Genomic DNA, 26,315 nt, shown 5'->3' with positions numbered 1-26,315 from the left:
GGACGAGATGGCTATGGCTGCTTACTTGGATTCAGTTACGTTGCTGTCACTGGATCCTTTGCAGGCGGAATATTTGGATAGAGACATCCGGATAGAGGAAGGGGTCTCTGCTATTGCCAGACTTAAACATGGCAAGGCGCCTGGGCCGGATGGATTCACGGCCCTCTATTATAAAACTTTCTGCACATCTTTAGCCCCCGTGCTTACGCATCTCTTCAATTCCTTTGCTGATTCCGGAGCTATCACACCTGATCTTCTCCGGGCCTCTGTTACGGTTATCCCTAAGCCTGGTAAGGACCCGAAGCACTGTGGGTCTTATCGACCGATCTCTCTTTTAAATATTGATTTGAAGTTGTATACAGGGATTTTAGCCGCGCGCCTAGCTCTTCACTTGCCCGGTCTCATCGACCCTGACCAAGCAGGTTTTGTCCCAGGGAGACAGACGGTGGACAATACGAAACGGATTGTCCACCTTCTGGAGAAGGCTTCCCGGATTCCGGGAGAACGCATGATGCTGGCGGTGGATGCCAAGAAGGCCTTTGACCAAGTCCACTGGCCTTATCTGGAGCGGGTTCTAGTGAAGGCGGGGATAGGGGACAAGTTCCGATCCATGATTCTTAAATGCTACAAACAACCATCAGCAGCGGTCCAGGATAACGGGTTTACATCTGCGACCTTTGACATTGAACGTGGCACCCGGCAGGGCTGCCCGCTCTCGCCTTTACTCTTTGCTCTTTATATGGAGCCGTTCGCTCAACGGGTGCGTGATAATCCTGCAGTGACCGGAATTCGGATGGGGGGTTTCACGCACGGTATCAGCCTTTATGCAGACGATGTCATTCTGTCCATTGACGGACCCCAGACAGCCCTCCCGGCGTGTATAGAGGAATTGACTCCTTCGGCGCAGTAGCGGGGTTTAAAATGAATATGGGGAAGTCGGTGGCTTTAGACGTTTCTCTCAAGCAGGCTACTAGAGCCTATTTGCAACACAGGTTTCCTATGCTTTGGTCTTCGGGTGCAGTACCTTACCTGGGGATTCAGATTGCTCCCACTTTGTCAGCCATGGTGTCGGCTAACTATCAAGCCCTAGGTGCAAAGATTAGAGAGGAGCTGGGGCGATGGAATCGCGGAACTCTCTCTTGGCTAGGCAGGATAGCTGCTGTCAAAATGACGGTCTTGCCCCAAGTACTTTATCTTTTTCGGGCCTTGCCGCTCCAACCGCCGGTCGGGTGGATACTGCAACTACAAGCGGATGTTTCACGCTTTGTCTGGCAGGGTAAGAAGCCTAGAATGCGCAGAGCCCTCTCGCTGCTGGCTCCTGAAGCGGGCGGTCTGGGGATACCCGATTTCCGCAAATACTTCCAGGCTACGCAGCTCCGTTATCTCGTGGAATGGAGTAGGTGGGAGTCCGATAAACATTGGCTCTTCCAAGATCAGGCGGTAGCAGGGAGACCTTTGCAGGAGATTCCTTTCCTGCGTCGTCCACATAGGCCCAAAAACCTCTACGCCTCCTTTGTTACAAGAGTCCCCCTGCGGGTGTGGGACGCTACTAACCTCCCACACGGTCTCACCACGTTCCAGTCACCGCTCACACCGCTGGTGGACAATCCAGACTTTACCCCGGGACTAGAGAGAGGGGCGTTCACGCATTGGAGGCAGGCGGGGTGTCGAGCCCTGTGCCATTTATATGGTCCTGAGGGGGTTATCCCCTTCACCCAACTCAGTCAGGAGTTTTCACTCCTAGAGAGCGACCGACACCGCTATATGCAGGCTCGCCACTGGGCCCTCCAGCCGCAAGTGAGGTAGTCGGCCGACAGGCTTTTTCTTCCTTACGAAAAGTGGCTCTTATCGCGCACATCGGATGCCAAACTGATTACAGACCTCTACAAGCTGCTGCAACCCCCTGCGACTCACAGTTATCATCCCGGGAGGGAGCGCTGGGAAAGGGAACTGGGGAGGACACTGAGCCCTAAGGAATGGGAGCACGTATCATATAGGGCGAGGCACTCGGCATATCAAATGGGGCTCACTGATACTCTGACCAAGATCTCCACTTACTGGTACTACACACCTGAACAAGTCCACGAATTTGATCATAGCAAGGAGGACACATGTTGGCGGGGGTGCGGGCACCGGGGGACACTCACGCACATTCTATGGGACTGCCCGTTACTGGAGCCTTACTGGAAGGAAGTGTTGGATGATATTGACGCACACTTCAACATTGAATTGCCACGCTTCCCTGCTTATACCTTGTTGGGGCTTCCGAACGGACTGATGTACCCCCTTAGATCCCGTAGGGGCAGACAGATAGCGATAGCTCTAGGCTCTGCAGTCCAAAACATTTTAATACACTGGCACACTGCTACGATACCCTCCATCACAGGTTGGCTCCATAGGCTGTGGCATGTGTTGGGTAAGGAGAGAATGTCCCTCACAGTGGCGGGAGATGTGGAACAATTCAGGGAGCTCTGGCAACCGTTTCATTCCCTATTGCTTACGGAATTTAGTGAACTCACCTGTCCTAGGTACCTTCGCCTTCTGCGGCTTCCAAGCCCGATAGAGCCTGCCCAGTGATCTGTTACTGGACTTCTTCTCCCGGAGGGACGTGGCCTTGATGTATTTTTCTTTTTGGTTGGGGACTGTGCACTGGACGGGGGATGGGGATGGAGGGGGAAGGGGGGTTGGGAGGAGGGAGTTGGGTTGTTGGGGCTTGGGGAAGGTTTGCGCGGGGAAAGTCATTCCATGCTGTGACAGCACATATCATGTATTTCTGTGGGGGCATAACCCGTCATGATAATCTTTGCTGATGGTGCACCTGAGATTTGGGGGTTAGTTCTGCCCTGTCGTATTGCCTTTTGAAGATGTGTGTTTGTCCCAACATGTTATGCCGAATAAAATACTTTAAACCTAAAATGTAATCAATTCCAGCACCTTGACTACTTTCCTGACAGGCAAAAAAACCTTGTTCACATTTTTTGAGAGTGCGCACATTATCACCTTGTGCATAACACAACCGCCAAGCTTGCTTCAAATAATGACTAATTGCAGATTACTTTCACACTAACTGATGGTTTGCGTAGTCTTCTAAAGAGAAGAAGCATAACAATCATCTATTTAAGTGAGGTGAGGTAAAGTAAGCAATTCTTAATAATCATCATCGTCAAGATTTGGTTGGATATTCCTGGAGTAAAAACAGTGGTCAGAGATTATGTACTAATCGTTACATAAATTAATTTTAATGCAGTTGAAAACAAATTAAAAAGTCTATTTAATTGCGGGGCAGCAGAGAACTTAGGCCAGCCAACACGTGTTCCGCCCATCAAAGGCAAGCAGGCCTGGGATTTTTTCAAGGCTAAGATGGTTTATATGCCCAAAGTAGCGGTATTGTTCAGTATACATTGGATTGTAGGTAAGCCGTTTTAGTCTGTGCTTGGGAGTCTACTTGTATCTTCAGTTTGTAGGCAGTTGCACTGGTTTAATTAGGACCTTCACAATACTTCTGAAAGAGCGGTCTATTTCTTTCATAGTAGCAATCCGTTCAGTCTAGCAAAAAGTGTATGAATAATTGTCAGAATAACTACAGAACTATCACCCTACCCCCTTCCTTGATAACCATAACAATCATCTAGGCTAAGCCATGGCTGCTGTCAGAAAGTCTTCCTCTTTGCCTGTTTACCTCCATTTTGTTGCTGAATGATACCTGTGGTAACCGACTCGCACTGTACCCTGGGATCTGCTAACTAGGCCCGGGGACACTGCTAGGTTTAAAAAAGGAGCATGTAACAGGGTACACTTACAATTGGCAGTGACAGACCTTAAACGCCCCTAGTAGATAATAGGGTTAGGGGTGCAATCTACCTCTATATAGTACATATTGGGGCATGGAAGTTTTAGAGGCACTGCAATATTCCTAAACTTGCATGCGTGTACATTTGACCTTGCAGCCTGTCAACAGATTGTCTGCACTTGCATGTGTGCACTGCTGAGTGCCTGCTGTCTTGTTAAAGCAGCCCTGCTTTGCAGATTGTCTTTAAAAGTAAACTGTATGCAATTCAACTTTGGTGGTATGGGCACTTCAATATGATAATCTACACTATTGTTACATATTAGACATCCCCCAAAGTCTCCACTATGTGTCCCAGATTGGGGGGCCATGTAACTATAAGCAGGGATCTTATCAAATATGTTGATATGCCCTTGTGAGGGATAAACTGCCCATTTCATGTTTTCCCCATTGTAAAAACTAAGCTCCATAGGCAAACCATTCTAGTACTTTCCCTGCATGCCAGCTTTTGATAACCGTTTCAGCAGGATGGCATGTAAGACAGTACCAAAGGCCACTGATAGGTCTAATAATGTTAGGCCACCCACTCCGCCTTGGTGTCTGTTATCTGCTACTTTAGCCATAACAATCTCTGTATTCAGGTCTTTCCGAAAACCTGATTTTACATTGTTTAGCAACTGACTGGATTCAACTAAATCAGTCAGTTGTCTGTTCACTAATGTTTTGGTCAATTTAGCATATAGATGTAACAATGTGATGAGCTGATAACTGGACATAAAGGGATCTATGGATGTTTTTTTTCAACAATGGGTTAATTGTGGCTGATTCTATTTCTGGGGTACAATTCCTGAACTTATTGAGGAATTGCACAAGGTCGTTAAGGACGGAATGACGGTATCAGGGACCTTCTTGAGCTGCTTAACAGGCCCAACACTAGTCGGGGAGGAAGAGGTCATGGTAGTTAATATGAGCTTCATCTTCCAGGGTCACCAGGGTAAACAGACCAAAGTTTTCCTGCAGGTTACTTATCTATCAGGGCAATTTTTCCACAAGGTTGGCAATCTTATTCTGAAAAAAAAAAAGATAGTCTATAGCACAGCTACTGTGAAGGGCTGCATATCTTTCCTTAGCAGCTGTATTTTTGCATAGGTTAAAAGCATATATCGTTGGCTTTTTAGAGCTTAGGATTCTCTTTTGGGTTTAGTCGGCTTTAGTAATCTTAACTGCACAGTAATAGGCTGGTATTTTACTTCTATGGAGAGATTTTTTTTTTTTTGAAAAACATTTTTATTGCAGATGCACAGATACATGTGAAAGATACATTTCCATAATCTAGCAAACAGTAATCAATGCCTACACCGGTAAGAAAGAGGCCCATCAAACCCCCTGCTCTCAACATTGCGAAAAAACTGCAATCAAATCGCCATCGCACAAGGGTCACTTAGGCGGAGCCCCGCCCTAGCACAGAAGGTGGCCATAGTGTCCATCCGGGCATCTGCTTTTTTTTTCCTTTTTGTTTATTAACTGTCCTCCGAACCCAAGTAGTAAAACCAACCCTCCCCCCCCCCCCCCCCCCTCCCCTGAACCCAACTAAACAATGCGGGGGAAAGTAAGAGCTCATCCCGTAAGTTAACGTGAGTCCGGATAACCATGAGAATAGTGCATTCTGTGTCCATCAGCCGCAGCCCTCCCTGTCCCGCCACACACACAAGCCACCCCTGGACTGTCAACTTATTGGCACACTCCCAGCACACTGGGTCCCCTCCACATCAGGCCCACCGCCCATCCCAACATCCCCCCAAACCCCGGACTCCTGCATAGGCCTCCCTACCCCGTCCCACTCTCCAGCCCATGATACTGCCTCCATTTTAACCAAACCCTCTTGAACTTCTTGGGGCAGCCCCTAGCTTTATATGTCACCCGCTCCGCCTCCATGTAGAGGTCCAGCCCCCTCCTCCATTCCTCCATGGTAGGCACCGACTCCGCCCCCCAATACTTAGCAATGTCTCGTTTTGCGACCACCAGGGCCAAGGTTAGGAACGTTAGCAGAGGGCGGGGGAGGTCCACATCATTGGTCATTCCCAGCAGGGCCAGTTTCGGCTCCTGGACGAGTGGCACTGCCAGGACCTCCTTCAGTTCGGTAAAGACAAGTGTCCAGTATGACTGAATTTTGCCACATTCCCATAGAATATGGAAAAAGCCCCCCCCCTCCCGCTGGCAACGGAGGCACCTGTCATCTGAAACCTTCCCCATCTTAAACAACCTAACCCTGTCAAAGTACGTCCTGTGGAGCACGTTGTACTGGATCAGGCGGAGTCGGGATTTAATGGCCACTTCCCTCGGGTGTATTAGGACTAAGTCCCAGTCGATCTCCTCCATACCACCCACGTCTTGCTCCCATGCAGCCCTGAGTTTCGTCAGATCCCCCAGCATGTTGTTTGTAAGTGTTTTGTAAGTAAGGGATACAGCCTTGTTGGGAATTTGCTCCTGTAGCAGTCTACCTTCCAGGGGTGCATACTCCGGGAGACCCTCTAATGATATCGCCTGGGCCCTCCACGCATGCCGTAACCGTACATATTTAAAGAACTGCGATTGGTGGAGCCCAAATTCCGCCCGCAAAGCCTCAAACGATTTGAGCTCTCCTCTAGCAATGACATCACCCACCGTGGAGATCCCGATGTCATCCCACTGTTTAAAGCAGCGTCGTTTGCTCAGCTCCCGTAGCCATGCACAATGCCAAAGCGGAGTCTGCCGTGTGGGCTTCTGGTCCCAGCCCATACGTTTCGTGGCCACTCTCCAGGCCCGGAGGGTGATATCAGTGGCTGGGAGAAGGGGCGTCCTCCGCTGGCCCCCGTATAGGTACGTAAGTAGGTGAGAGGGGGATAGCTTTGCTCGTTCTAGCACATATGTGGGGTGGCTCGCCGGGGCATGGAGCCAGTCGTTAATAGGGGAGAGGTGCTCTGCCCAATAATAGGCCTCCAGGTTCGGCAGGGAGATGCCCCCGCTATATTGGTGGTGAGCGCCACGCGCGGCTGCTTACCCAGCCAAATGAAGGACCTGAGGTCAGCATGTATTTTGCCTAGGAGGTCTCCCGGGATGGGGTAGTACTCGTTCTGAAGGGCGTACAGGTATTTGGGCAGTATCACCATTTTGTACAGCGCTGCTCTGCCCAGAAGGGTCAATGGCAGCTGGCACCACCGTGTCAGATCACTGGCAGAATTCTGCAGTATCCTGTTTACATTCCTAGAGCGGGACACTTCAGCGTCTAGCGTCATGAAGACCCCCAAATACTGAAAGCCCTCCGTAGACACCACCAGTCTATCCGGGAGGGCGTCACCACCCGTGGTCCCTTTAGGGTCAAAAAGGACCGACTTGTGCCAATTTATGGCGTACCCGGAGTGGTCCCCATAACCATCTATCTCCCGGAAGAGCTCGGGCACGGTAGTGGACGGGTCAGTGACATAGAGCAATACATCATCGGCGTATAAGGACAGCTTTTCTTGCGTGTCATCAGCAGGTGTAACCTTGAAGCCGGTGACACTCGGGTTCTGTCTGATCCTAGCCGCCAGCACCTCGATTGTCAGGGTGAAGAGGGGACAGGGGGCATCCCTGTCTGGTGCCACGCTGGATCTGGATTTCGCGGGAGAGTGTCCCGTTCACCCTCACCCGGGCCCTCGGGGTAGTGTAGAGCAGCTGTACCCAGGAGCGGAACTTGGGGCCAAAACCGAACTTATACAGGGTGGCCTCCAGGAACGGCCAATGCACGGAGTCAAAGGCTTTTTCCGCATCTAGGGAAAGGAACCAGTGCGGCGGGTCCCTATCTCTCACCTCCTGCAGCCAGTTGTGGGTGCGACGGAGATTACATTTCGTGGCCCTGTCCGGCAGGAAGCCTGTCTGGTCTAGATGTATCAGAGCAGGCAGAACCGCCCTAAGGCGGCGCACCAGGATCGTAGCGAGGAGTTTCACCTCCGTGTTCAGCAGGGAGATCGGGCGGTACGAGGCACAGTCCTCCCGCGGCTTGCCCTCCTTGTAGATGGGGATGACGGTGGCCAGGGTGAGGTCGGGGGGCAGTCCCCCCTCAGCGTAGGCCTCAAGGAAAAGGTTCTGCAGGTGCGGGGCCACTATGTCAGCCGTACTTTTAAAGAATTCCGGGGGGAATCCATTCGGCCCTGGGGCCTTGCCCGGTTTCAACCCCGCAATGGCAGACTTCACTTCATCAAGAGAGATGTCAGCTTCCAGTCGTGGTATGTCCTCCTCATCGACGCAGGGCAGGTCCACGTCCACCAGATAGAGGAGTGAGTCATCACAGGATCCTAGTTGCCGTGCCCTGTAGAAGGCCTCGTAGTACGTCGCAAATGCTTCCGCAATAAGTGAGTCAGAGCGCACGACCCCCCCTGCCCATCCGCAACCTCACTCACCCACCTCGCCAACCTCTCCCTCCGACTAAGCCACGCTAATAATTTACCAGATTTATCCCCCACATCGTAGAGACGATGGAGGGTGGCCAGGTTCTGTGTCCTTGCTTCATCCGACACCAATTCTCGGTATCGCCTCTGAGCATCTAACAGCCTACGAAGGGTCTTCCTGCACTTGGTACGTAGGTGCTCCTTTTCCAGGTCAACAACTGTGCGCTCAACAGCCACCACCTCTTCCGCTAGTTTCCTCCTCTCCTCCCCCAGTCTACCGTTTATCCTATCTCGTAGCACCGGTTTCAGCGCTTCCCATAGGGTCACCGCCGATTCCACCGACCCGTCGTTTTCTGCCAGATACACACGTACATCCGCCCTGACGCCTGTAAGAATCAATTTGTTCGCCAGATCCCATGCGGTAAGACGCCATGCGGCCTCCCTCCCGCCTCCGGGCCGGCCCATTGAGAGCAACAGGGGTGAGTGATCCGACAGACCCCTCGCCAAATATGTCGCCGTGTCCCCTGCAGTGAACGTCTGTCGCGGCATAAATATATAGTCCAGCCTGGAGAACACTTTGTGGGCCGCCGAGTAAAAGGAGTAGGCCTCAGTCGTCGGGTGGATCGACCTCCATACATCACACAAGCCCATTTCAGTCATCAGTTGGGCCAGGGGGTCTGAGTATCTCGGACATGAGCCCCTCCGGATCTATCCACCGCCCTGTCCATCACGTCATTAAAGTCACCCCCCACTATCTGTACGGTGTCTGGGGTGTCCATAAGTATGGATGCAAGGAGCTTTAACTCATTCGCCTGCAATTTGGGTGGAGCGTATACTGACATCAATGTGTAGGTGCGCCTTCGCCATGTTCCCTGTACCCCCACGCATGTTCCCAAAGGGTCACCCCATGTGCGTGTGATGTGAAAGGGGAAAGTATTTTTGACCACTATCGCTACACCCCGTGAGTCAGACGTGTACCCTGCGTGGCCGAGCACCTTGTATCTCCCTCTCGCTATGAACGGACAGGTAGTGCCCCGCAAGTGTGTCTCTTGCAGGAAGATGATGTCTGGGCCCAGTCTCTTCAGAAAATTGTTCACCAATCCCCGCTTGATCTTATTCCCCAGCCCGTTCACATTCCAGGTCAGGACCTTCAGCTTGTCAGCGGCCATGTACACAGCAATAGGATAAGTGCACCCCAGGGCGTGGGGCTAAGTTGGCGGGCATACATTGGCAATGATGGAACTACACAATTCTCCAGATTTCTAAGCAAGACTCCCCCCCGCAGCCCCCCCATGAACAACCAAACAACGTAAACAAACCCCATCCCCCACCCCACCTGCGCTACCCGGCCATCCCGCCCGTACAACCATCGACGGTTCAGAATACCAGGGAGCAAGGTCTGTCGCCCACCCTCCAAACAAACCCACCTAGTAGATACCTAGCTGTTCAAAGTCACGTATCAGTTCGGAGTGTTTCCACCCCTCAGAACAACTCGAACAGTACCTGTGCGTCCCCGGCAGGGAACTGCCAAAACAGAATCTCAGGTCCTTAGCCCCTCAGGAATGCGAGTCTTGTGTCTCAGGATCAGTGCCTTCCACGATGTGCGGCCCACCCTGTTCCAGGTCGCGGATGGCCACGGCCAGCGGGTGGAGGGACGGCTCCGTGCGGTCTTCCACGTCCGACGCAGATACTTCTTCCTCTTGGTCTGTGCCATTGCCAGACCTGTTCAGCAGACACCGGAATCTTGATCCCCTATCTGGGTCCCGTGTCGCTGCGTCATCCACGTCTCCCGTTCTCCCACCAGCGGCACCCTGGCGCGATGGATACGGGGTCCGTTGAGATTTCCTGTCCACTCGCTGGTGGCGGGAGCGCTGCGATCCACTGCGATCGCGCCCGAAGTTAGCCGCCGCGAGCTCCTCCCGGATCCTACGACCCTCCTCTTCTGCCTCTCTCAGTATGGGCCGTTCCTCTAGCCAGTGCCAGGCCTCCTCCGGTCGAGCAAAGAAAAGATTTTCCCTTGTAGAGGACCTTGAGTTTGGCGGGAAATAGAAGCATATACGATATGTTCAGGGTCCGCAACTTAGCCTTTACAGTATCATAAGAGCGTCTCTGCTTCTGCACGTCCTGGCTATAATCAGGGAATATCATTACAACCGTGTTCTCAAACTTAAGTTCCCCCATTTTCCGGGCCTCCCTCAGGATAAGGTCTCTGTCTGCATAGTTCAGAAATCGGGCAATTATCGGGCGGGGTCTCGCCCCCTCCGGAGGCCTGGCCAGGAGCGCCCTGTGCGCTCTCTCGATCATAAAACACGGAGAGAAGGGTGCCTGTGTGTAGGAGAGTAGGGTCTGCTATCCTATGGTCACCCCAATTTTTGCTTTTTGCTTCACTGGTTTTCGACTTACTGAGGCTGTGGGCCTGCTAATCAGACCCCCAGCCTGCTGTTCTCTCTCTAAATTTGTAATACATGTGCTATAGGTACATACCACCATTGGAAATGGACTCCTTGTCAGCCCCTGTACCATGCACTATAGGTGCCCAGGGCATAGGTGCCACCAAGGCCTACCAGGGGCTGAAGCATAGCTTTTGCCACCCCTGGCTGGTTCTTAAATTGACACAACTGGCTGATCACTCAGCTGGGGCAAGTGGGTGTAATCACCCCTTGCTTAGATATAGTATACCTATATCTAAACCTATATCTGGACACATATATAGCCTGTAAGCCACTCCTATGGAAGGCCTCATCAATCCTGGAGGCAGAGTGCGTGGTTTTATGTGAGATGGTGCTCTGGCATGAGCTGAGCCTGTCTGCAGCTGTCGGGAACAACTCCCTAAGCTGATCCGGGATAATGCCATACCATATACTCTTAAGCGCATTATAATCCTCGCGGTTATATAGCAACTTTGGTTTGGCTTTATCAAAACATGTCGTGTAAGGTGTCATACGAATTGGAATACTATCCCCTCGCCAGTTCTGGCGACGGGGATAGCATTCCACCCTTCTAGAGGGAGAAGACATGTTACTTTACTGAAACGCGGTTGATTTAAAATGAGCCTCAGATCCACAAAATGGATGCTCCTGCCACAGACACGGGTCTGACCTCCTGCTGCTGACCGAAACCCGGCAGAGGAGGCCTGGACAAAGAGTTTCCTGTCACAGGGCGGTGTCAAACCACCCCAGACAGGAGATAGTGGATTGGAGTAGGGAGGTTTCAATGAAACCAGACACTGCCTGGGGAGCACAAGGCTGCCCCTTGCAGGATCCGGCCAAACCGGTTCTGGGGCCTCCCAGCCCCTGTCCCAGCGCGGCCAGGATCAAAGGAGAGGGGTGTAACCACCCCCTTCCTGGGTCCCACCCATAGGAGGGGACCTAGCAGGATGTCCAACCCCCTAGATTCGAATAAGAGGGGGAGCAGTCCCAACGGACCTCAGATCATCCTGAAGAAACATAAGAAACGAAATCTGGACCCTTCGACTTTCTACACGACGTGAGAAGACTGAAGAATCTCCCTTGTGGTCAAGGAGTGACCACCCTGTGCAAACAGGCACCATCCAGCCCTCGACCCTTGCTTTGTTGCAGTTCCCGCCGGAACTCGAGCGACAGAGATCGACGAGATCAAGCTTGCCTGCCTTCTACCTGCCCGATCCACAGTCCCTGCAGAGCTGAGACCCGTGGAGGCGACCGGAAGCGTGGGGCACGCCATCTTGAAAAGGCCACGAGACGCTGACCGTGCGGCCCACGAGTGACCCTCGAAGCTGTACACCGGGGTTTGAGAAGCCCCAGCCCCGAGCTCCACTTGCACCAAAGCTCACCCCTCCACACTCGACGAGTGCTGCGTGGGGCCCTTCTGCTTGTGTGCGCTCGACGCGTTGGCCCGGTCACTTGCCAGCTGGCTTGTGGCCCCTGTGCCGACGAACTTTGAAATCCGACTTGCTTTTCTGGTTGCTCCAGATCTGCACCAGCTCCTGTAAAAAGGAGCACCCACTCTGACCCTCCTGGTTCGAGTGATAAGCAATCTCCAGGTTCCGCGTGGATTGCTTTTGCCAAGTGCTGTTTGCTACAATCTTCAAGCCGACGGTGCTGACGGCGAGAGCCTACGTGGGACAGATCGTGACCTGCTCCTGGACGTCGCAGATGCCCCAGAGCCCACGTGACAGCGGAGAGAAGCCTATCGACAACCGCCTGATTGCGCCCGACATTGCCTGGTTCCGTCCTGGTTCCACCCTGGTCACTGCTGAGTGACCCAGACTCTGTCCCCTCTGCTTTCAGGTACTTTTCTACTTCGATCCACCCTTGGATCGCACCGGACACTTCTGCTTCACAGCGCCTGCAGCTGCAACAGCTCCAAGCACCCAGAACCTGCGTGACAGAACCCGACGCCACTTCGACCCTGTGCACCCACGGCCTGTGGGTGAGGTAACTTTGCAACGCCGGTGTCTTTACACTGGTACACACCTCTAGGGTCTGTGTCTAAAGTTTTGTGTTCCTAGGTTCAGCGGAAGTATCTTTTTATTCACTTTAGTTGACTTTTACGCACCATTGACAGTGCATTGGTGCGCGCCGCACTTTCCGTGCTGCACCCGTCTCCTGTGGGCTACTCCCGACTTCTTCATTGCTTGTCCTGACTGCTCCCAGCGAATCTCTAGGCCCTAGGCCTAACCATTGTTCGATAAGTGTTACTTATACCACTTTTTTAATATATGGTCTGAGTGGCCACCCGCCCTCATCCATAAACGTGCAACTTTATATGTGTAACAGTGCTTTTGATTTAACGCTTGTGCCCCTTTCCTCATAAAGAGTACTGGGGAGTAATTTAGAAATAAATACATATATTTTTATAATATATACTTGTGTGGTGTCCTTTCATTTGATTACAGGATTGTATGTGGTAAAACAAGCTCGCTTAACACGACCTCTTAAGTTAAGCCTTTAAGGCTGCTTAGTCCATGCTACCACTAGGATAGCTTGTCTACAAGGTTGACTTACAACCTGACATCTTTGGGGTTTGTTTGGACTGATAACCAGTGGTTCCAGAATTGGAAACACTACCTATCAGGCCAACTTCTCACATTGGTGTGCAGCGGTGCGGATTTGAGCTTGCTGTTTGTTTTACCATTGCAATCTTTATCAAATTGAAAGATCACATCAAGTACCTCTAGGTACATATAAATCAAAAGCTTAGCATATTAAGTTCTACTGAACTTAGTAGTTGTAGATTAAAGGGAGTAGCACACCCTGACTACAACTCACTAGCAAGGTACAGTAGGAAACCACTTAGTGTAGGTAAGTGCACCACTTACACCTCACTAGCAGTCATGTCTGATGCAGATAGAGCCTCAGGCTCTGCTCCTGCAGAAGTTGATCCTATAGGGACAACATCCAGATATGACAACCTTAGCCACAAAGACCTGGGTGCCTTGTGCACAGCCAGGGGGCTAAAAAAGGGCAGAGGCCCTACCATTCCTTCCCTAATAGCTCTCCTAGAAAAGGATGATCTAGATAAGGTGAGTCAGGCTCCCTTAGATTCAGGTGAAGGAATAAACTCCCCTGAGAATGAGAATCTTCCAGAAGAAGAAGAGGAGGAGGAAGAGGAAGAGGAAGGCTCTGATGTAGAAGAGCCTGAAGATCAGGATCAGGGGGGAAACCAGGTACAGGTTGCCAGCCTTAACCAGGCCAACTTGGACCTACATGGGAATGGAGGTGGCCAGCACCACCCCAGATCTCATAACCTAATTCTCCCAGGTAATAGAAGGGAGAGATCTCTGTCAAGGGACTCTCACCTTTCTAATGCCTCAAGAGAATCTCAAAGAGGAATGACTTCCTCCCAGAGGAAAGAGCATAGGGCCAGGATGAGGGCTGTCCAACTCCAAATAGAAAGGGAAGAGGTAGCCTTGGCTCAAGCTAAACTTGCTTTAGCAAGAGAGAAAAAATTGTGTGGCTTAGATGCCACTGGTGGCAGCAAAGTTCCTAAAGAAAAAGACAGGGCCTATGACAATAGAAACCTGACAAAAATTGTGCCCCCCTACAAGGAAGGGGATGATATCCACAAATGGATGACTGCTCTTGAGAGGGCCTGCATGGTACAGCAGGTCCCTGAGGATCAGTGGGCAGCAATTTTATGGTACTCCTTTTCTGAGAAAGGGAGGGACAGGCTCCTCACTGTTAGACCTGAGGATGCCAAAAACTACTCTGTTCTGAAGAGTGCTCTTATTGAAGGGTTTGGCCTAACCACTGAGCAATACAGGTTGTTGTTCAGAGACACCCAAAAAGCACAGACTCAGGACTGGACTGATTTTGTAGATTGTGCCACTAAGGCTCTGGAGGGTTGGCTGCAGGGAAGTAAAGTTTCAGACTATACAGGATTGTACAATCTTATGATGAGAGAACAGATCCTTAATAACTGTCAGAACCAGCTGTTGCATCAATACCTTGTTGACTCTGATTTGACCTCTCCCCAAGAATTGGGAAAGAAGGCAGACAAATGGGTCAGAACAAGGATTAAGCAGAAAAACCAGAACCAAGGTGACCAGAAGAAAACAGACCAGAAGGGTGGGAATCAGAAAGATAAAGAAAAGGACCAGAAGTCTTCAGGCCCCCAAACTAGCAATAAGGAGGGGGGTTCCCAAAATGGAAACAAGAAAAAGAAGAATGATGGCCCAAAGAAACCTTGGTGTAATACCTGCAAATCAGTTTCACACTGGGGCAGTGAATGCACTAAGAAAAATCCAGTCCCCACCACTGCAGCTCCTAAAGCAACTGCACCCCCTAGTACAGTCAGCAGTGGTGGTACACAGCCAAAGGGTTTAGTAGGGTTGACCCTGGGTACTGAGGTGGAATCTGGCCTAGTCAGAATCCCCACACAGGCAGTTCTCCTATATGATGTGGACATATCTTTGCCCACTGCAGTAAGCCCCAGTAACCTGGGCAAATATAGGCAGACTCCCTTAATTAATGAGAAACTGGCTCAGGCCTACAGGGACACTTGTGCCAGTGTCACAATGGTGGCACCTGGCTTTGTGGACCCTGGACAAATTGTACTAGGTGAAAGTTACCTAGTGACCAATGCAAGCAACTCCACTACTTCCCATAGTGTGGCTGTTGTGAACTTCTCCTGGGGAGGGGTAGATGGCCTAAAGAAAGTTGTTGTGAGTGCAGACCTCCCAGTAGACTGTCTGTTAGGCAATGATCTTGAAAGCTCAGTTTGGTCAGAAGTGGAGTACAGGACTCATGCAGAAATGCTAGGGATTTCAGCTCATGTCCTTGCAGTGACAAGGTCTCAGGCTAAGAAGTGCCTTCCTGAACCAGTGGTGGATCTTGAAACAATAGACCAACCACAACCCAAGAGAAGGAGCAAGAGGGTTAAGGCTGTGCCTTCCCACTTGCCCCAGGTTGAGGATCAGGTTTCACAGGAAACTGATTCTGCAGTCCAAGAGGAGACTGTCTCAGAGGAGCTTGAACCTGATCAGGTTGAGTTTCTGGGGACAGGGGGACCCTCAAGGGCAGACCTGGGGCAGGCCCAATTAGATTGCCCTTCACTTGAACCCCTCAGACAGCAAGCTGCTGCTGAGGCTGCAGGGAATGCTCAAGGTACCCATAAAGTGTATTGGGATGAAGGACTCCTTTATTCAGAGGCTAGAGACCCCAAGCCTGGCACAACCAGGAGGTTGGTTATACCTTTGAAGTTTAGGGGCTTCCTTCTTACCTTGGCCCATGATATTCCCCTTGCAGGACACTTAGGCCAGAATAAGACTTGGGACAGGCTTGTTCCACACTTTCACTGGCCTCACATGTCAGAAAATGTCAAGGAGTTTTGTCGCTCCTGTGTCACTTGCCAAGCCAGTGGTAAGTCAGGTGGCACAACAAAGGCCCCCCTGATACCACTACCTGTGGTGGGGGTACCCTTTGAAAGAGTTGGAATAGACATTGTGGGTCCCATGGATCCTCAAACAGCATCTGGGCACAGATTTATACTGGTGGTAGTGGATCATGCCACCAGGTACCCAGAAGCAATTCCCCTGAGGACCACCACAGCTCCTGTGGTGGCAAAAGCCCTCATTGCAGTTTTCTCAAGAGTGGGCTTTCCAAAGGAGGTTCTTTCAGACAGAGGTACCAACTTCATGTCTGGATACTTAAAAGCAATGTGGAAAGAGTGTGGAGTAAACTATAAGTTTACCACACCCTACCATCCACAGTGCAATGGGCTTGTGGAAAGGTTCAACAAGACCCTAAAGGGAATGATAAAAGGGTTACCAGAGAAGCTTAGGCGGAAATGGGACATCCTTTTACCCTGCTTGCTCTTTGCTTACAGAGAGGTCCCACAGAAGGGGGTTGGCTACAGCCCTTTTGAACTTTTGTTTGGCCACCCTGTAAGAGGTCCATTGAGTTTGGTGAAGGAAGGATGGGAGTTACCTCTCAAAAAGCCTAAACTAGACATTGTGGACTATGTACTTGGTCTCCGCTCCAGGATGGCTGAATACATGGAGAGAGCATCCAAAAACCTTGAGGCAAGTCAGGAATTACAGAAAGCCTGGCATGACCAAAAGGCTGTTCTGGTTGAGTACCAGCCAGGGCAGAAGGTGTGGGTGTTGGACCCAGTGGGGCCAGCAGCTCTCCAGGACCAATGGACTGGACCCTACCCTATCATTGAAAAGAAGGGAGAAGTCACCTACCTGGTTGACTTTGGCACCCCTAGGAGCCCCCACAGGGTGCTCCATGTCAATCGTTTGAAAGCATTTGTTGACAGGGAGGACATGAGTCTCCTCATGGCCACAGATGGGGAACAGGAGGAAGAGAGTGACCCTCTCCCAGACCTGCTTTCCCAGAACCCTGATGATGGTTCAGTTGATGGAGTAGCCTTGGCAGGCAGCCTCACTGAGCAGCAACAGGTGGACTGCAGACAGGTGTTGCAGGCCCACAGACAATTGTTTTCACTCACACCCAGTCAGACTAACTGGTGCACCCATGAGGTGGATACTGGTGACAATCTGCCTGTGAAGAATAAGATCTACAGGCAACCTGACCATGTCAGGGATTGTATAAAGGCTGAGGTGCAAAAGATGTTGGAGCTTGGAGTGATTGAGCCATCAGAGAGCCCATGGGCTAGCCCAGTGGTCCTTGTGCCAAAACCTCATACCAAAGATGGGAAGAGAGAAATGAGGTTTTGTGTGGACTACAGAGGTCTCAATGCTGTCACTAGGACAGATGCTCATCCCATTCCAAGAGCAGATGAGCTCATTGATAAATTGGCTTCTGCCAAGTTTCTGAGCACATTTGATTTGACAGCTGGCTACTGGCAAATCAGACTAGCTGAAGAGTCAAAAGCCAAAACAGCATTCTCTACCCCTAGTGGGCATTATCAGTTTGTGGTGATGCCCTTTGGTTTGAAGAATGCACCTGCCACTTTCCAAAGGTTGGTGAACCAAGTCCTTGCTGGGTTGGAAGACTTTTGCGCAGCATATCTAGATGATATTGCTGTCTTTAGCTCCACCTGGGAGGATCACCTGATCCACCTGAAGAAGGTTCTGGAGGCCCTGCAAAAGGCAGGCCTGACTATCAAGGCTACTAAGTGCCAGATAGGGCAGAGCAAGGTTGTGTACTTGGGCCACCTAGTAGGTGGGGGTCAAGTTCAACCACTGGAGAGCAAGATCCAGACCATACAGGACTGGACTCCTCCAACTACCCAGACACAAGTCAGAGCCTTCTTGGGCCTGACTGGGTATTACAGAAAATTTGTAAAGAACTATGGGTCCATTGTGACACCATTGAATGACTTGACATCCAAGAAGATGCCCAAAAAGGTTCAGTGGACAGTTAGCTGTCAAAAGGCATTTGATGACCTGAAGAAGGCCATGTGCTCTGCACCTATCCTGAAGAGTCCTGACTACTCCAAACAGTTCATTGTACAGACAGATGCTTCTGAGTTGGGGGTGGGAGCTGTGCTTTCACAACTTAATCAAGATGGTCAAGACCAGCCCATTGCTTTTATTAGCAGAAGGCTGACCCCCAGGGAGAAACGTTGGTCAGCTATTGAGAGGGAGGCCTTTGCTGTGGTTTGGGCCCTGAAGAAGTTGAGGCCATACTTGTTTGGTACTCACTTCCTAATTCAGACAGACCATAAGCCCCTCTTGTGGCTAAATCAGATGAAGGGTGAAAATCCCAAACTGCTCAGGTGGTCCATTTCCCTACAGGGGATGGACTTTACAGTGGAGCACCGCCCAGGGACTGACCATGGTAATGCAGATGGTCTCTCCAGGTACTTCCACTTAGAACATGAAGACTTATCTGGTCAAGGTTAAGTTTAATGTCCCTGCGTTTGGGGGGGGGGGGTTATGTAGGAGAGTAGGGTCTGCTATCCTATGGTCACCCCAATTTTTGCTTTTTGCTTCACTGGTTTTCGACTTACTGAGGCTGTGGGCCTGCTAATCAGACCCCCAGCCTGCTGTTCTCTCTCTAAATTTGTAATACATGTGCTATAGGTACATACCACCATTGGAAATGGACTCCTTGTCAGCCCCTGTACCATGCACTATAGGTGCCCAGGGCATAGGTGCCACCAAGGCCTACCAGGGGCTGAAGCATAGCTTTTGCCACCCCTGGCTGGTTCTTAAATTGACACAACTGGCTGATCACTCAGCTGGGGCAAGTGGGTGTAATCACCCCTTGCTTAGATATAGTATACCTATATCTAAACCTATATCTGGACACATATATAGCCTGTAAGCCACTCCTATGGAAGGCCTCATCAATCCTGGAGGCAGAGTGCGTGGTTTTATGTGAGATGGTGCTCTGGCATGAGCTGAGCCTGTCTGCAGCTGTCGGGAACAACTCCCTAAGCTGATCCGGGATAATGCCATACCATATACTCTTAAGCGCATTATAATCCTCGCGGTTATATAGCAACTTTGGTTTGGCTTTATCAAAACATGTCGTGTAAGGTGTCATACGAATTGGAATACTATCCCCTCGCCAGTTCTGGCGACGGGGATAGCATTCCACCCTTCTAGAGGGAGAAGACATGTTACTTTACTGAAACGCGGTTGATTTAAAATGAGCCTCAGATCCACAAAATGGATGCTCCTGCCACAGACACGGGTCTGACCTCCTGCTGCTGACCGAAACCCGGCAGAGGAGGCCTGGACAAAGAGTTTCCTGTCACAGGGCGGTGTCAAACCACCCCAGACAGGAGATAGTGGATTGGAGTAGGGAGGTTTCAATGAAACCAGACACTGCCTGGGGAGCACAAGGCTGCCCCTTGCAGGATCCGGCCAAACCGGTTCTGGGGCCTCCCAGCCCCTGTCCCAGCGCGGCCAGGATCAAAGGAGAGGGGTGTAACCACCCCCTTCCTGGGTCCCACCCATAGGAGGGGACCTAGCAGGATGTCCAACCCCCTAGATTCGAATAAGAGGGGGAGCAGTCCCAACGGACCTCAGATCATCCTGAAGAAACATAAGAAACGAAATCTGGACCCTTCGACTTTCTACACGACGTGAGAAGACTGAAGAATCTCCCTTGTGGTCAAGGAGTGACCACCCTGTGCAAACAGGCACCATCCAGCCCTCGACCCTTGCTTTGTTGCAGTTCCCGCCGGAACTCGAGCGACAGAGATCGACGAGATCAAGCTTGCCTGCCTTCTACCTGCCCGATCCACAGTCCCTGCAGAGCTGAGACCCGTGGAGGCGACCGGAAGCGTGGGGCACGCCATCTTGAAAAGGCCACGAGACGCTGACCGTGCGGCCCACGAGTGACCCTCGAAGCTGTACACCGGGGTTTGAGAAGCCCCAGCCCCGAGCTCCACTTGCACCAAAGCTCACCCCTCCACACTCGACGAGTGCTGCGTGGGGCCCTTCTGCTTGTGTGCGCTCGACGCGTTGGCCCGGTCACTTGCCAGCTGGCTTGTGGCCCCTGTGCCGACGAACTTTGAAATCCGACTTGCTTTTCTGGTTGCTCCAGATCTGCACCAGCTCCTGTAAAAAGGAGCACCCACTCTGACCCTCCTGGTTCGAGTGATAAGCAATCTCCCGGTTCCGCGTGGATTGCTTTTGCCAAGTGCTGTTTGCTACAATCTTCAAGCCGACGGTGCTGACGGCGAGAGCCTACGTGGGACAGATCGTGACCTGCTCCTGGACGTCGCAGATGCCCCAGAGCCCACGTGACAGCGGAGAGAAGCCTATCGACAACCGCCTGATTGCGCCCGACATTGCCTGGTTCCGTCCTGGTTCCACCCTGGTCACTGCTGAGTGACCCAGACTCTGTCCCCTCTGCTTTCAGGTACTTTTCTACTTCGATCCACCCTTGGATCGCACCGGACACTTCTGCTTCACAGCGCCTGCAGCTGCAACAGCTCCAAGCACCCAGAACCTGCGTGACAGAACCCGACGCCACTTCGACCCTGTGCACCCACGGCCTGTGGGTGAGGTAACTTTGCAACGCCGGTGTCTTTACACTGGTACACACCTCTAGGGTCTGTGTCTAAAGTTTTGTGTTCCTAGGTTCAGCGGAAGTATCTTTTTATTCACTTTAGTTGACTTTTACGCACCATTGACAGTGCATTGGTGCGCGCCGCACTTTCCGTGCTGCACCCGTCTCCTGTGGGCTACTCCCGACTTCTTCATTGCTTGTCCTGACTGCTCCCAGCGAATCTCTAGGCCCTAGGCCTAACCATTGTTCGATAAGTGTTACTTATACCACTTTTTTAATATATGGTCTGAGTGGCCACCCGCCCTCATCCATAAACGTGCAACTTTATATGTGTAACAGTGCTTTTGATTTAACGCTTGTGCCCCTTTCCTCATAAAGAGTACTGGGGAGTAATTTAGAAATAAATACATATATTTTTATAATATATACTTGTGTGGTGTCCTTTCATTTGATTACAGGATTGTATGTGGTAAAACAAGCTCGCTTAACACGACCTCTTAAGTTAAGCCTTTAAGGCTGCTTAGTCCATGCTACCACTAGGATAGCTTGTCTACAAGGTTGACTTACAACCTGACATCTTTGGGGTTTGTTTGGACTGATAACCAGTGGTTCCAGAATTGGAAACACTACCTATCAGGCCAACTTCTCACACTGTGGAAACATGGTCTTGAGCCAAGAATGGAGGAAGGCCGCCGTATCATTCTTCTCGATTCCCTCCCTCAGGCCCACGAAGCGCAGGTTGTTTCGGCGGGCTCTGTTCTCCGCATCGTCCACCCGCCATAGCAGCTGCCTGTGGGAGGCCTGTAGTTCCGCCATATCTTTCTTGAGTGAGGAAACAGATTCCTCCGTCTCCGTGATCCTGGTCTCCGTTGCGCCCACGCGGTCCGACAAGTTCCGAAAGTCCTGGCGCAGCAGCAGGACTTCTGATCCCACCTCTCCGATCTTCGTTTCAAGGGCAGCTCTGGAGTCCTGAATATCAGTCCTGGAGGCCTGGATCGCCTCCAGGAGCATGGCGGTGTCCGTATGTGTGTCCCGAGCCCCTGCGGCCACATCCTTGGGAGTCCGGGTGGTGGTGAAGGTCTCAATGGACCCCTGCCTGGTGGAGCGCGGTGGCGGGTCCCTTTTGCCCATATCGAACCCCGGGGGGGACCCCCAATGCCCGCAGTCCGGCCGCCGGGAGACCGGCTCAGTATTGCCCCCGAGGCTGACTTCTGCTACGGTGCCCCACTCACCGCTACTTCCAGCCGTCGCGGACCGGCGCTCCATGCACCTCCTCCCGAGCCAGGCCTTCACCGGGTCCCCGCGTGTCCCAGGGGGGATGGGATGGTAGAGGGATGGATTGTGTCCGTGTGCCACTAGGGGCCGGGATCCCCGTCTAGGGCTCCGTGTGCTCTCGGTGCCAAGTGTAGAGGGGGGGGGACAATCACCCCGCAGCCCCGTGCAGGCCCCGGCGGGACAACGTTGCGCCCAGGCGCGAGCGCCTCTCGCCAGACTCCCGTTCCAGGGAGAGCGGTCGCGGCCGGCAGCGGCCGGCAACTCCAGTCCCCGGCCCCACAGGCCCCGATCCGCCTCCGAGGTCCGCCAGGGGAGGGGGGGGTGGGGGGGGGACGGCTCCAGGCGCCGGTCGGGAGCAGCCGCACTCACGCGGGAGGGGGAGCGGTCCGCTCGTCTCCGCAGCAGCCCCGCAGTCGCGTCAGCTCCGGATCCCGGCTCCGGCTGTCTCCGCCATCTTGGGCGCCTAGGGTCCCGAGGGAAGGCTCTCGAGCAGGTCGGTCTCACAACGGCGGGAGGGCAAACCGGAGGGCTGTGCCTGCGCCTCTCACCTCCGCCCACTCCTCCGCCGAGTTTTGTGCCGTTTTGCGGGCTGAAAGGGATAGAATCGCCGGATTATTGGCAGCTGTGCCGGGAGCGTTGCCGAGGCACGTCTCACTCCGCCATGCAGATAGCCACGCCCCCTCCTATGGAGAGATTTGTCTGTGCCAAATAGTTCTTCCTCCATTTCCTTTCAGATACTTTGCAGTCATGTGCCACTGCTTTCCAATTTGCGTTGAACCATGGCTCTGAGGGATGTGCTCTCTTAGGTTTGTGTGTCATACCCAGGGCCACAGTGTCAGAGGATTTCAAGATCCATAAATCTATTACCTTTAAATGAAAGATGGGGACACTATTAAATAATTCAGGGCGTAAGCATTCCCAAATAGAGGCCCAGGCAATGGAGTTCAAGTTGATCCACGTTTTATATGTGCTGGTATGTTTCTGGGCTACATGGTTTGTGCTTTTGCCAATTTGAACATCAAAGGCCAAGCACGGAGATCTGTCCAAGTTAAAAGGGATGGCCTTTTTAAGTGAAATGCATAGCAGAGGACTTAAAATTACATCCCGAATAGGTCCTGCCTGGTGAGTGTGTCCTGTATGAAACATTTCTAAATTCATGGCCTCCGAGTTGAGAGTTGACTGGTAAAAAATTAAAAAAAAGGGGGGGGGGGGGAATAAATTCAGTGGCAGGCCCAGGAAACATGTATATATAATTATGCATTTGAATGCGGACTGGAGAGATAGATATATTGATAGCTAAAATTTATGTTCCTATTATAGAAAGAGTTTTAAACGTGGTAACCACAAAGATAGCTTTAAAGAGGCCTTCGGAGATGGCATTTGAGATTTTCAGCGTAGTCTCCTTGAAGATAGGTTTCTGTGATATACAGGCAGTCGAGATCTGACTCTTTATTTATATTTATTTCCAAATGATGTTTGGTAAGAGAACGCGCATCAACAGAGGTTCAATGGATTTCTCAGGGTGATGTATAAGACAGGGAGGATTTGTGTGTCTCGAACTATTCCACTTCGACTCGGTGTTCAGAAAGGATATAGTGCAAAGGTCTCTGAAAGATCTGGGTTGGGTACACAACAGGGAGGTACAAATCGGATGGAGAGTTGGAAATCCCTAATTGCCTGACAAGAAGAACCAGCAGAACCCCCTGAAACTGATCCTAATACAGGCATTGATAGGCAAAGATGGCATGGTCTTTTGAGTGTCCGCTGCGTGAACACGCTTCGGCCATAATCTAGACTGCCAATGAGAATATGCTGGACTGCTCACCCAAAATTGTGTTTTTTTGTCTAACAGATCCTAAAAAGATTCAGCAAATAGATCCAATTGGTCTTGACCCAGTGCAAGCGGGCACTGAGATCTCAGTACAGGAAAGAAACAGAAGTGCTGCTATGAGAAAAATAAAAGATATTGAAAATAAAAAAGGGGAAATCGTAAGCACAAGTGATTACAAATAAAGTGTGATGCAGTAAAAGCAAGCAGCAGTTTATCCAAACTCTGGTGGATGTGTATGTGATCAGAGAAATGCTATTAAAGGGCAAGATAGCCAATGGTTGGTGTGGATTGATACACAGACGCATAGAAGCAGAGTGTAAATTATAATCATACAGACCAATTGCAGAAGAAGGCCGACCCAAAGCCCCACTACATAAGTGTGCATGTATGTATAAATATGCACGTATTTTGTAAATTATTTTTTATTGCATGATCCTGGCAGACAACTAAGCCTGTCAGACCTTCATAAAAGAATTAAGTAATAATTTTTAGAGTGCACACCTTCTACCTTTAAGGCTTTTCAGAGGGGCTAGTCAATACCAAAACCCTTGCCTATAATGGTTAGCTGTGAGAATTCAAGTAACAAAATACATATTGCAGCCTTTAAAACGGTGAAATAAAACTCTTCCTTTAAAGGATTATTAGCTTAAACATCTGCATTTAACAATAAATAAGTCAGGGCTTCTGCCTTCAAAGTAACTTTTCATAATAAAAGGATCAGAATTATGGAAACTGAAATAACGTTTCATAATGAACCAATCAGACTGACAGCCTTTACTGCTGGATTGTCAGCAAAGTATTACCAGCAATCTGGAGGTATCAACAGAAACATTAACAAAGTGAGTTGTCTTATATAAAATACAAATCCATGATCCACCATACATGCTATTCAGCACATTCACTTTAACCCACTGAGCTATATTAAGAGGATTCAAATAGAGCTCTCTCCAGCAAATATATTAAACGCCTGAGCTGTCTTCGTAGTATTAAGTACAAGAAAAGTCACCAATATCTTAGGGTGCAGAGTTTGTAAAACAAAAAATGCATAGGATGACTAGTACTATTCACGCTCTTCGAATGGAGCAGCCCTCATGAATCGACATATGCTAGGAGCACCCCATCTTTCACCATAACAAGTACTGTGCTTCCTCGCCCTCCTCTGCTCCGTGTTGCTTCTACTCGGCTTACCCAGTTTCCTTCAATCTGGCTACTACCAACCTTGCCCACGTTGACAATCTCCTACTCCTGTTGCTCACGGCCCCTCTGCGGTCTCGTTTACCCCCTCACCTCACTCTCCTCCTCAGTTACACCTGTTGTTCTACTCTCTTGCCTTTGCTCTCCTCCCATCAAAGGAGGGCATTACCTTACTGCGGTTAAACGCACAGGTCTCACCTCAGGTCTCGGGGTCTTGTGGTCTCTTCCTCTAGGTTCCCCGAGGTTCTGCCCCGACTCCATGCTTCTCGCTGCTTTCCGAATCGGACCACCACTGCTCCTCCCCTAATAGCTGTCATGGACTCTTCCGGACAACATGAGAGAATTTGGAGTTAATCACATTTGTTGAAGAAACGATTTGACCAATCAGCAATCGCTATTATTACCACGTGACATTGGCTCTTCTGATTGGCTCCAGAACACTTTTCTTCCGGTCTCTTGATTTTCGCCATGTTTTGGGTGTTTTGTTAACGTTACGTATCTCTCATAAATGGTGTGTGCTGTCAAGTTTCATCAGGACTGGTTTCCGCTGCGTCTCTTGCTGCTACAATTCCTAGTTTGGCTTTAATGAATGTAGAAACAAGATGCGGTTACTTAAAAAGATTATCGCCTACAAGTACGCCTTACATTTCCATGTTTCTGTAGAAAACCTTGCTTACAAATACTATGATGCAGAGCCCTAAAGTGTCATTGGTCCGTCTGTGAGTAGATCAAGGTTTCTTTTTAATTTCTTTATATACTGGAAAATATGGTCCAGGTTTGCTAATGGCAAACGACTGCAAATCCCAGAATGCAGAGCAAAATTTGAGCTGAAAGAGCTACTCACGCATGCCCCTGGGAAACTTGAGAGCTCTGCACAGTGACCAAGGACGCGGAGCAGCGAGTCAGTAGCAGCACTGAGATAAATGCTTGATAGCTGGGTAACCTGGACTAAGAATCGAAGACAGGATAGGAATATATTTTAATTACTGCTCTGTAGTGTTTCAAGAGAGCAAGGACGCTTTAAGAAAATTTCTTGCTAGCTGTAGAACTAGAGAGAATCAAGCCTCTGCTTCAGAGATTCTAGATTACTTGGAAAATAATATAAAGGAAAAATGTAATCTACCAGGCTTAGAGCATCTATCAGATGACATTACCGAGTCAGAGGTAAGACAAGCTATCTTATCTGTACCTATGGGAAAAGCTTCGGGGGAAGATTCTATTCCGGCGGAACTTTATAAAAGCTGTATCGAAGAAATAATTCAATTCTTTCTATTAGTAATTCAATCTATTGGGGTATCCGGGGTTGCTCCAAATTCTTGGAATATTGCGAAAATTATTTTCTTTAAAAAGACTAGCCGGCAGATGAATGTGGTTCGTACAGACCCATATCTTTGATTAATACAGAT

At 50.5% G+C, this 26,315-nt stretch overlaps 1 protein-coding gene across 2 annotated transcripts in view; it reads right to left on the bottom strand.

Moving 5' to 3' along the window:
* The window catches only part of FAM219B (family with sequence similarity 219 member B), a 141,210-nt gene extending 115,964 nt beyond the window's left edge, over positions 1 to 25,246 (bottom strand). Inside the window, exon 1 of one of the 2 annotated variants that reach the window (XM_086959328.1) lies at positions 25,108 to 25,246. In XM_086959328.1, coding sequence (XP_086815454.1) covers positions 25,108 to 25,170 — 63 coding nt within the window. In that variant the 5' untranslated portion in view covers positions 25,171 to 25,246. The remainder of the gene's footprint in view (positions 1 to 25,107) is intronic. The other variant, XM_086959327.1, reaches the window with a different exon arrangement.
* Between the last annotated feature and the right edge of the window lie 1,069 nt (positions 25,247 to 26,315).

Source organism: Lissotriton vulgaris, chromosome 2_2 (assembly GCF_964263255.1).
Source record: "Lissotriton vulgaris chromosome 2_2, aLisVul1.2, whole genome shotgun sequence".
Lineage (NCBI taxonomy): Eukaryota > Metazoa > Chordata > Amphibia > Caudata > Salamandridae > Lissotriton > Lissotriton vulgaris.
This window is presented reverse-complemented; position numbering and strand designations above follow the sequence as displayed.